At 32.1% G+C, this 12,067-nt stretch overlaps 1 protein-coding gene across 1 annotated transcript; it reads left to right on the top strand.

Moving 5' to 3' along the window:
• The first annotated feature begins 296 nt into the window (after window positions 1–296).
• Window positions 297–3,038, top strand: LOC111377483 (perakine reductase-like). The gene is made up of 7 exons (XM_023000589.1): window positions 297–386; window positions 523–693; window positions 1,068–1,271; window positions 1,409–1,581; window positions 2,011–2,107; window positions 2,193–2,346; window positions 2,541–3,038. The coding sequence occupies exons 1-7, from the start codon at window positions 333–335 to the stop codon at window positions 2,738–2,740; spliced, it is 1,053 nt and encodes a 350-aa protein (XP_022856357.1). The 5' UTR covers window positions 297–332; the 3' UTR covers window positions 2,741–3,038.
• The last annotated feature ends 9,029 nt before the right edge of the window (window positions 3,039–12,067 follow it).

Genomic DNA, 12,067 nt, shown 5'->3' with positions numbered 1-12,067 from the left:
TAGTCAAACACAGTACTATTAAATAATTATTAAAATATAGAATCGGTCGAGTCTTCTGCATGTCGGTTGTGGGTTTATCCTTTATATTTCGGAGTCAAAAAACGTACATATACAATGACGAGTTAGCTGCACCGTTTTAGGTTTGAACCAAATCCCAGAACGACACAGAATTGCTGACATGGAGCCTGAACATGAGGTAATCCTTTACGTCTTCCATACAGAACATGAGGTAATCCTTTACGTCTTCCATACAGAGTATTCCTTTCCTTCTCCTATATATATTCAAGCGAAGGTTGTAGGATCTTCAACTCAGTAGAAGAAAGTAATTAGCAATGGCTGAACAAGTTGCAATGCCGCGAGTGAAACTCGGAACTCAAGGACTTGAGGTATTTATGTATTCAACTTTTCTTATTTGATTCTTTATTCTTATATTTCATTTCGGAACAATATTCGATGATTCATAACCTATGTCCTCGTTCCTACAACTTGGAAGCTGAACAGGTTCGTAATTTTTTATGACAGGTATCAAAGTTAGGTTATGGTTGTATGGGGCTAACTGGAAGCTACAATGTTCCTGTTCCTGACGAGGAAGGAATTGCAATAATCAAAGAGGCATTTAGTAAAGGCGTTACATTTTTCGACACATCAGATATTTATGGTGTGAACAATGCCAATGAATACTTGGTGGGAAAGGTAATCTCTAAGATGCTTATTTTAACAGAGGTAGATTGAAGTTTTGAATCTCATCCCCCACAAATTTCTTTCGACTATAAAACTCACAATGTTTATGGTTAGAGGATCAACTACTCATTTTGTAATTCTTTCATTTGCTACCATTTAATTTGATGTTAGGGAACTACAATTTCGAGGCTGGTATTTGCAGCCAACTTTGGGTTTTATTTGTTCAAATAGGTTGGGAATATTGGTTTTTCGAGTGTAAAATCAGTTCTAAGAAGCTATTCGTTGGAAGGGTGATATAAATTGGTCTTTAGATTATTCTTGAAGTTATTTTCCGTAATATATGAGCATTTTGTTGATCACTTACCTTTGACATTTCAATGCTGCAGGCACTAAAGCAGTTACCTCGAGAAAAGGTTGAGTTAGCTACAAAGTTTGGTGTAGCAGAAATTAAAGCTTCTAACCTTATAGCGAAAGGTTCACCAGAATATGCTCGTTCTTGTTGTGAGGCTAGTCTGAAGCGTCTTGGTGTAGATTATATCGATCTCTACTACATACATCGAATTGATACCAATGTGCCTATTGAAGAGACTGTGGGTTTTTTATATACCTTTATTTGATATTTGCATTGACATTTTCATTGGTGGCCTTTAACCTCATTTTTGTCTCAGCTGCTTTCCATTTCAGTGACAATGATACATCTTCTTGATAAAATTGTTTTTGTTTATAGATGGGAGAACTTAAAAAACTAGTCGGTGAAGGCAAAATAAAATATGTTGGATTATCTGAAGCTAGTCCAGATACAATAAGGAGGGCTCATGCTGTTCATCCTATCAGTGCTCTACAAATGGAATACTCTCTTTGGACTCGTGATATCGAAGACGAAATAATTCCACTTTGCAGGTTTCCTTATTTTTCAGATATTTCTATTATAGTCCTGATTGTTCAAATATTACATCTTAATATTCTGGCAAGTTGCAATTGAAGTGGGAGAATAAAACCAGATGTTTAAATTTCAAATTGATTTTTTCACAACATAAAGTACTTGATGTCAATTGTTTCCTTTTAGGACTAACGTTGCAATGTTCAGCTCCTTTTTTTTTAACAAAATAGTTCACATGGTGTACTTGTCTTCTCGATATTTTTAATGAGTTAAACTAACGCCTCGTGTAGTAAGTATTTTTCATACTTCCTATTAGTGTTGCGATTCCCCAATTTATCTTCTTTCCACTACTATGCTTCATCGTATGTATAATTTTTCTTCTTAACATTATCCTTCTTGTTCAATAAGTATGTTCTCATATAGGATTTCTTTTTGGAATGGATGATTAGGGAACTTGGGATCGGAATAGTTCCATATAGTCCGGTCGGTCGAGGGTTTTTTGCCGGGAAGGCTGTGGTGGAAAGCGTGCCTCCAAATAGTTTATTGGTGTGTAATATCCAAGATCATTTTGTAGTTTCTTCATTCTACTAATTTATATTCGCTAAATGATTGCCTATTTTCATACCATCAGGAACATCATCCAAGGTTTACAGGTGAAAACTTTGATAAGAACAAAACTATTTATTTTCGTATAGAGAAGTTAGCTAAGAAGCATGGATGCACTCCTGCTCAACTTGCACTCGCATGGGTTCTTCATCAAGGAGATGATATTGTACCTATCCCTGGTAAGCCCATTAATATAAGAAGCTTGGTTTAAATACGGTAGAGTTCGATAACACTTTAGCATACTTCATTCTTTTATGACTAGAAAAGTGGAATTATATGTCTGATGATTGAAATGTATATTTTAATAATATTAATTTCATTAATTATTGTGATTTTAGTGATTAGATGTCAATCAATCTTGTAATATTTGTAGGTACGACCAAAATAAAAAATCTTCACGAAAATATTGGTTCGATGAAAGTGAAGCTTACCAAAGATGATTTGAAAGAGATTTCTGATGCAGTTCCTATCAATGAAGTGGTAGGGTCAAAAAGTTCTACCGAGGCTCTTGAAAGACACACATGGAAATTTGCCAATACCCCACTCCCAAAATCGACACAACAAAATGGCTAAATGCTTATATCTAATGTGTTTTGGAAGAATGTGTGCTTCTAGTTCTAGTTATACTTTTAGCAATTTCGTCGACTTCCTACTACTATTGCTCGACTCAATAATGTTAGTAGTGTTTTTCTTAAGTCAAAATGTTATGCAAGGAACTATGAATTTAAGTAGTTATCTATTATATATCACTCTCATGATGATCTCATGCTTTGGTTTGTAAAGCGTACTCGCAATAATGTTAGATCTTCTGGCTTTGTAATGTTTCTTCTATTAGTAGAATTCAACTAATATCACCTCAGTTTATATGATATTTTTTTGCAACTCTTTTAGCATGTTATAATTCTTATGACATCCAGAATATTTTGAAATTTTTTGTTGACATCGAATGTACAGAACATCAATAAATGAGAAAAAAAAAATTATACACTGTTTGGGATTTAAAGAAACAAAGAATCTGAAAGAAATTGATGCGTACTTTGTATACTGCAGCCCTTATTACATATACATTAAAGTTTATATAAGGGATTACATAATATTTATATGACATTATACCATTTGTCAGTTTAAAGTACAGTCAATTTTTGCATCCAATTTTTTCCCTCGACATCATTTTGGATTACCGCTTATATACCATTTTTATGTTCAAGTAGCAAAATTCAATTATGTCTTTAAGTGTGGCTTAAATGGAAAACTTTACAAGTCTTGATCGTATGTGTTTCTTTTTTGCTAATAAAATATTGTACATTCATGGTGGGACGACCTTGTTCTTCTCATGGTTCGATGCGGTAAAACAAATCTTTCAGGGAATCAATTTGTATATTTATTTCTATCCCATTCTATCGATCGACTTGTATTATTATTTGTTAAGCGTAGAATTAGGTTACAAGAAGGTTACCAAATCTAACATTTAACCCATACTTAAAATCTTAACTCCAAACAATTGGTAAATGTGAAGGTGTCAAGGGACTGGAGTAGGAACATTTGTGATATATACTTGCCACTGAAATTAGAGTAGAGTTATTTAGCATCATTGACACCAATTTAGGTACTATTACTAGTTTATGTTGCCAAGGATTGCTAGCAATCCTCTATGTTGGAATCTATGCACTTTAATGAGTCAAAAACAGAATTTTTATTTATTATTATTTTTTTTTTTATAACTTATGTCAAAGTTTCTTAGATTATTGTAATTTGTTTGAAGTATATTGTCCTGTCGTGTTGTTATACAAGTCTCTTGAACTGTGCTAAGAAGTGAAACCTTATGGTTGAATATTAGTTCATCTTTTATACTTTCAAGTTTACTTTCGAGTTAATAACCCAAATGGTCATTGAACCTAGCAAAAAAATTTCACAGGATTTACTAAATTTTAAAAATCACCCAAGTCATCACTGAACTTTGCAAAAGCTTTCACGAGGTCACTGAACTTTACAAAATATTTTCAAAGGGTCACTCATCTAATTCATCACTAAACTTTGCAAAAAGTTTCCCATGAAATCACTAATTTAGTGAGGGAAACCATTTGCAAAATTCAATGACCCTGTGAATTTTTTTTTCAAAGTTTAGTGATGAATGAAATAATTTTTAAAGTTCAGTGACCCCGTATAAATATTTTGCAAAATTCAATGATGACTTGGATGATTTTTAAAGTTTAGTGACCATTTGGTTATTAAACCTTTACGTTTAGAAAGCGTAAATGTATGTGATTTTTTTTTTTTTTTTTAACAAAATTGAGTTGTATTTTGGAGGTTATTGGTTCTCTCTTCTTCTTTTTTCCTTTTTGTGGTGGGTGTTCGTAACACCATATCATTTAATCATAAAAGAATTTAAATTGATGATATTAAACACTAAATATAACTCTCAACGACACGAGTTTTGAAGATAATTTTATGTGCGATTTCTATTCAACTCAACTATGGAACTAATAGTTCAAGGATATTATAGGGTTTGGGCCTCTATGTCCGAAGCAACCGGTCGCAAGTTACTGTAGTACATTTTTGAAGCGATGATGCCTTTATTTCATAACGCATCTTTCATAACATTACTCTAACTCAATGATATTTTCTTCTTCATGTTTGATTGACTCGACAGTTCTGCAACAAATGCTTCTCAATCAACTTTTCAATATGCGTTTTAGGTTACAAGCTTAGAACATAGGGTGACAACTTTTGAGTTCATTTAAGGTTACTATTGACCTAAGACAACCGGATGTGATGTCAAGAGGTCTGTCCTGTAGTTCATTTTGCCCCCCAGGGCACTTCTCCACTGGCAAAGGACGGACGCTGTCAAACCTGGCAGAGTAGAGGTTGTGAGTTCGAAACATGGGGCTCTTGGAAGGTAAGGATTTATTCTTGGAAGGCAAGGATTTATTCTTGGAAGGCAAGTGGGAACTTGGAAGGCAAGGATTATTCTCGGAAGGCAAGGTGCAACTTGGATTGGCTTGCTTGGCACTTTGTCAGATCAGGTGGGGAGCGCTCGGACCCTGGCCAGTCGGAGGCACATCCTGCGATTAACCGGACTGTGTGAAGAGGGGCCGGATCACAGACCTAAGGATTAGTCAAGAATTGGACACCTTGTAAAAAAAAAAAAACTTTAGAAAAAAAAAAAAAAAAAAAAAAAAAAAAAAGAGGTCTGTCCTGTAGGCTGCTAAGATGAGATCGGATGTCACACATTGAATAGTAATTACATCTTCTCTTTCACTATAAAAATTTGGTGTCATCCAAAGGTAATTAAATTTTTTGATGTATAAAATTGTTTTGACATTTTCTCTTCAATTATGCTCTCATTCATTGTCCATCCTACACCAAAACAATACTTTCTTGTCTTTGATTGACTTGAGCACCACGGCTGCCTTTCTCATTGTTGGAGAAGGTCACATGCACTTAATGTTTGTTCAAGTATGCATAAATTTGACGTGGATGGAAGTGGAGTCTGGATCCATTGGCCACGTGTTATAATTGATTTTCGAGATTAGCAAATATCTCGTAAGAGAAGAAAATAGTAGCGTTTATATTCCTTTCAGTTGATTTTACTTGATTTACCATATTGACATATGTGATCATTTTTATAAAAAAAAAAATGATTGAAGAGGGAGATACGGACATCAAATCTTTGTTTTACATGTGACAATTACTCGCCATTCACACCCACTGTATATGTGATCATTATATATACATATATATAGATACGTGTGACCATTAATGCGATTAAATAAAAAAAAAAAAATAGAAGAGGTGGAGATAATTGTGGTGGAGTTATATGTCTTTCAACTACTCTTGATTCACAATATATACATTATCATTAAACTATTAAATGAAATAATAAAAAAATAAAAATGAAGAGAGATGTTTCTTGATTAATGCGTTTCAACTACTCGTGATTTATAATTCACAATATATAATGTAGTTATAAATGATAAAGTAATGTTAATATAAAACGATACGAGTATATATTATAAAGGCTGTTCTCTATACTTTGCATATGTTCAAAATTTTTAATTTTTAATTTTTTTATTTATTTTATTTTTTTTGGGGTCGTTGTCATACGTTGTTGTCTATATATTATGACCCCGTTGGATTGTATTATTATTTTAAGGTTTATTAATTTTTTCTTTATTAAAAATATTTATTATTAAAATAAAAAATATATAAATATCAAAAATTTGGCGAGCAATTAGTCTAGCTGATCGAGCCAACTCGCGTAAAGAATATTGCGAGTAAATCCGTTTGTGCCTCTTTGATGTCTCCTTTAATTTGTTAGCAAAAGTTAAAATAAAATTAATATGGTTATATATTATTTTATTTTATTGAATCATTAGACCGTTTGATCAAATATATTGTGAACAATTTTCTTTTTAGACCATTATGCCTGTCAAATTTTTGTCTACCTAAAACCGAACCAAGTTCAATACATAAATTTAATGAGTAGTCAAAGGCTGTGACTTACTTTACAAATTCAGGTATTTTGACTTTTAACCATAGTTATCAGACCCGACTCGGAAATCAACCCGAACAACACAACAAGTCAGTGGGTTAGTGGTTCAACCGGTGACCCGATGGTTCAATCGATGGGTCAATTCTCGTCAAATATATTTATAAACTATTTCTATTTTATAATAACTTCTGACATTTTCTACCACCAACTAAATTAACTTATGTTATTTTGATGGCTAAAGAATAACCTTATGAAAAAATTCAACATAAACTAGATCACATGTTATGGGAAATCCATTTGCAACATCAAAATCAACTAGTGAGTAGTGACCAAAATCAACTTTATATGTCATTTTCCCATAAGACAACTCCAAATTTAAAATTAAAGTTTCACAAAAAAAAAAAAAAAAAAAAAAAAAAAATCTTATTTTCATATATTTCAATGGCGCAAATTTGAAATTCATCAACATAAAACTTAGCCCCCATTTGGTCCATTTTAAAACTCTTCAATTTAATTTAATTTTTTCCCTCTCCTACTTTCAATCACACAATCTTCAATAAAATAATATTACATTCAAATTGAAAATTTTTTAACCACACAATTTTCAAAAAAATATTATTCCCCCCATTATAAATTCAAATAATGGGGGGCCAAACAGAGGCTCAAATTCCCGACTTCTTTTTTTAACATCCTTAAAACCAATCATTCATTACATCTCTAAGCTGCAAAAATAGCTTAAAGTGCATTGGTTCCAACCATCATATCACACATTATAGAAGATTTCATAGCCAAAATAAGGATGTTACTAGCCTAAAATAAAGATGTTACAGTGATTACAACAACTAACATATCCCCTTTGCTACAAAATATCAAATACCTTTAGAGCATATCCCCCATAGCCAAAATAAAGATGTTGCAGTGATTACAGTTTACAATTGTTAACATATTCCCTTTGCTACAAAATATCAAACACCTTTAGAGCATAGCCCCCATAGCCAAAATAAAGATGTTGCTAGCCTAAAAGTACCCCTTCCAAAAAGTCAGTGATTACAACTGTACAGCACCCCCTAATCACCATTAAGCATACTGATTATTGATCGCCATTGTCTTCATCATATCCACCACCCATCTCACAAACTTTTCTCCAAACATCCTTCTCCACGCAAACCACGCCCACCATGCAACCGACATTCGTGCTTGAATGGTAGAAAAAAATAGAGGTCCCTATTCGCATGGATCTCATATTCTTCTGGGCTTTCTTGTTCTTCACCCCGTTCCACTTTGATACACCTTCATTGGCTTCTTGGTCCTCCCATGACCACTCTTAAATTCCAGACTTATATCCATGTTCTTCTCTCATTAATCCAACTTGAATCTGAAGATTTAGATTCTTGGGAAAGAATCTATAGAAGACGAAGGGTTTTCACTTCTCAGTTTGGCAGAAGACGATGGAAATCTTTTGGGCCATGGGTATATATTGAAATTTGTGGACCGCCCGGTTCACTTAAAATTGGTCCAGCGGGTTTTCAAAAATCGGGTGGTACGGGCAGGTTGATAATGGGTTAATTGCACTAAAAACAATTGAGTCACCTAGATCGGACCAAGGAGCGTTTCGCCGGTTTCTGGACCTAACCGGCCGGTCCGGTCCGGGCTTGATAACTATGCTTTTAACGGTTAAATAAATGATCTTTGTCGAATGAGAAACACGGTAAAACGATTTTGAAAGGTTTACCCCAAGTGCCTCTTCAGAAAAAGAAGTATTTATAACTAAGAAAAATGCGCGGAGGCTCATTGGATATTTGACACGTGATCTTATCCCAACAACTCACCAACCAGGCACTATTATGTTACAATTTTGTTTCCTAAACATTAACAAGCTTGCAACCTCACACATTGTTCTATGCAAAAAATGTAGGATTTGACTCCCAACTGTCGCTGCTTAAGATGTGTCATTAGTCACATCTCACATGATTCCATATGTCAAAGTACAGTTTGCACAAGGCATCAAGAATCTGACCTCATTCTGCCTCGGGTTGAGGAGGCCCATTTGGAGTGGTTAAGGGTTGGTCTTTTTTTATCGCATCAAATTGAAGAATAGGCAAAGTAGTGATAAGGTGCATCGCCTCAAATTGAAGAAGAAGCTGGAGAAGCGTCTTTTGGGAGAGGCTGTGAAGTTCGCTCGTGTGATGTCTCGCTTGGGTAAAGGTGTAACAACAACCAACAATGAAAAATAATACTATTTCTTCATTGAAACATGATGAAGGTCCAGTTTTATGCAATTGAATTTTAAAAAATTATGAAGATTTCTAAAATTTTATGAATTCCAATTTCGGAACTATGATAATTAACAAAAAAATAATTAAACATCAACTGATAAACACTATATATGAAGAATCAAGATTGGGATGTTTTTATCTTTGCAGTTTTCAATTCCATTTGAATTCGTCTACTTCATCATCTCTACTTTTTAAGAAAATCATGGATACATGTTGATCTACGTGTGAAAAATACAAATGAACATCATATGTTAAATACACAGAAGTATCATCTTAAAGATGAACTCACGTTAAAAGTCCTCGCCAATTGAGTAAACATATCAAAACCAATTCAAGATTCAAACATATATAAGAAGAAGAAGAAGAAGAAGAAAAAACCCATTTCCGCGTATGAGAAGAACAAGAGAACCTATTATTCAAATTCGATGCCTTGTTTACGAGTTTTCATTGAGAGATCTATTTCTTTCATTATAATTTAAAAGTATATGGGATTTTCAGAAAAAAAAAAAGAAGAAGAAGAAGAAGAAGAAGAAGAAAATGAAAGAGAAAATGAATTTGATTTCAATCAGTTGGGTTGGTATACTTACAGGCGTCGTCAATTGAGATTTTGATAAAGTTTAAAAATTATGAATTCTAATTAATTTAGTAGGTATGAAAAGATTTCCACAAAATCTATAAAAATGATTGATGAGCTTCCTAGTGAATGACCACCCATGAAGATGCCATATCCTATTTTTTATGAGTTTTATCTAGTAAAGTTATTTTTCTACATATGCGATGATGAGTTACCAGATAAGAAGGTTCCAAACCTTTGCCTTGCTTTCTCTAAATTGTTTGGCCTTTAAATTGCCCTGTGTCCCATCAAGTGGGGTTCTAAACTAAAATTTTGATTAAAAGATTATAAATCCTATTGAATTTTGTAAATTTGAATAAATTTTAGCAAAATTCGTAAGAATCTCATTAAAAATAGTAAAATTTCGAAAGATATTGTTATATGTTTTTTTTTTTAAGTTTGAAATTCATTCAAATTTTTCTAAAATTTCTCTATTAATGAAATCCTTATAAATCCATAAATTAATGGGGAGAGATATATTTTAAAAGATTTAATTGAAATTCATTAAAATCTCGGCTGGGAATGCCTAGATTTTGATTGATTTTAATAAAATCTATTAAAATATTAATTTGTAACACCTAAATTTATAATGAATTTTAAAATCCAATCAAAATCTGAAAATGAAATTTTGAAAAAATGTGTGTGTGTGGCTTGAAATCCATTCAAATATTTTATAAATCATTTATTAGTGAAATCTTCATAAATTAATAAATTATTGAGAATACCTAAATTTAAGGGATTTCATTGAAATTCATTAAAATTTTATTTGGGCGACACTTATACTTCATTAAAATCTCAATTTCGAATATCTAAATTTAAAAATGACTTTAAAATTTATCAAAAATCTCAACCGAGGGCACCCATTGGATTGTATTTTATTTTAAGGTAATTTTGGCAATAAGTCATCTAGATGGCTCCATGATCGAGCCGACTCTCATAAAGAATATTGAAGTAAATCCATTTGTACCTCTTTGATGTCTCTTTTAATTCTTTAGCAAAAGTTATACTAATAGGATTTTGAGCCCCAATTTTTTTCCCCCCGAAAAAATGCATTTTACAATAATGTTATGATTGAAAAATGTGTAATTAAAAAATAAGAAAAAGTTTTGAATTCATACATAATATTATTTTATAGAAAAATGTGTAATTGAAATAAGGTTAAATCACTATTTAAGAATACATTTTTTTATTAAAAAATAGGGCTCAAACTAGGGATGAAATTAATATAGTTATAAATTACTTGGTTTTATTGAATCATTCGATTGCTTGATCTAATATAGTGTGAACATTTTCACTTTTCAATCATTATGCCTAATAAATTTTTATCTGCCTTAAATCGAACCAAATTCAGAGTCTATTTGTGAGAGATTTTGAGAATTGATATTGAGATTTTCCTTGTGTCCTAGGATACTCAACAAATCTTGGTTGATAATGCCCAGCCTTTAGATATGTCACTCTAATCTCATCTCACAGATTAGAAGGAAATTCTAGTATTTGCTTTCTTATCCTTGGTTCCCGTTCAATGCCAATATTTGAGGATGAATGATGTTCAACTTTCGAGGGAAACGAAGGTAGATCTTCAGTTAGTTCATCAAAAGTTATACTTTCAGTAAGTCGACCAACCCTTTGGAAGAACAAAAACAAGTTCTTATTCTTCTTGAGAGGAGGTTGACCTTCCATTTTCAATTCTTAAAATTGATTAAAAAAAAAAAAAAAAAAAAAAAAAAAAAAAAAAAAAAAAAAAAAAAAAAAAGGTAAAAAAGAAAAAAATCAATCGTCGGTGATATTATTCTAGCGACAATCAAAAAATAATTCATTAAGTTGACAAGGCAATAACAACAATCATTAAACTAACAAGACAACAACAACAATCATTAAGTCGACAAGGCAACATGCCAACAAGTTATTAAGCTGACAATGCAACATTTCAACAATAGTTAATTAACTAATTCAATATTTTACCGGCAAGGCCACAAGCGGAGACACGAGGTCATTTACTCCAAGGAACAAGGGAGTATATTAAGCTTTTACAATTTACTTTTCATACATGTCCTTTGGATCGGGACTGCGTCTATGCCTTGATAATGATAAATTTACCGCATTTTTGAAACTGAAAAATAATTCAATTAAGCATGTTGACAATCGAATTTTCAAAGCAGAAATTTTAAAAATACTTAAAGCAAAAAAGTTTCAAAATGCTCAAGTACTTATATATATATATATATATATATATGGCGACCATTTCAATTTTCAACAAATTACAAACAAAAAACAACTTCGATTTTTACAAAAACTTACACTCAATAATCAATAGTAACGACTAATATATAAAAAAAAATTGTCCAAGTTATAAAATCTGAGTTACTACCGACTACAGTTTCTACACTTCGAAACAACACTTACCAATTCAAAATCTGTTGACTTGTCCTGCTAAAATACACTTTTAAGAGATGAAATCTTTGATTTGGGTAATGGGTTTCTTAATTTTATGAAATTTTGGATTGAAAATTTGAAAAATA

The sequence above is a fragment of the Olea europaea genome, unplaced genomic scaffold (genome assembly GCF_002742605.1).
Source record: "Olea europaea var. sylvestris unplaced genomic scaffold, O_europaea_v1 scaffold1661, whole genome shotgun sequence".
Classification (NCBI taxonomy): Eukaryota; Viridiplantae; Streptophyta; class Magnoliopsida; order Lamiales; family Oleaceae; genus Olea; species Olea europaea.
Note: the sequence above shows the minus strand (reverse complement) of the source record. Positions and strands in the feature narration are given on the sequence as shown.

Bases quoted from the DNA above. Each gene is read 5' to 3' on its own strand.
- LOC111377483 (XM_023000589.1), top strand. From the start codon at position 333: ATGGCTGAACAAGTTGCAATGCCGCGAGTGAAACTCGGAACTCAAGGA. The intron at 1,272-1,408 runs GTGGGTTTTTTA...TTTTGTTTATAG, and splicing joins ATGTGCCTATTGAAGAGACT to ATGGGAGAACTTAAAAAACT. The intron at 1,582-2,010 runs GTTTCCTTATTT...ATGGATGATTAG, and splicing joins GAAATAATTCCACTTTGCAG to GGAACTTGGGATCGGAATAG.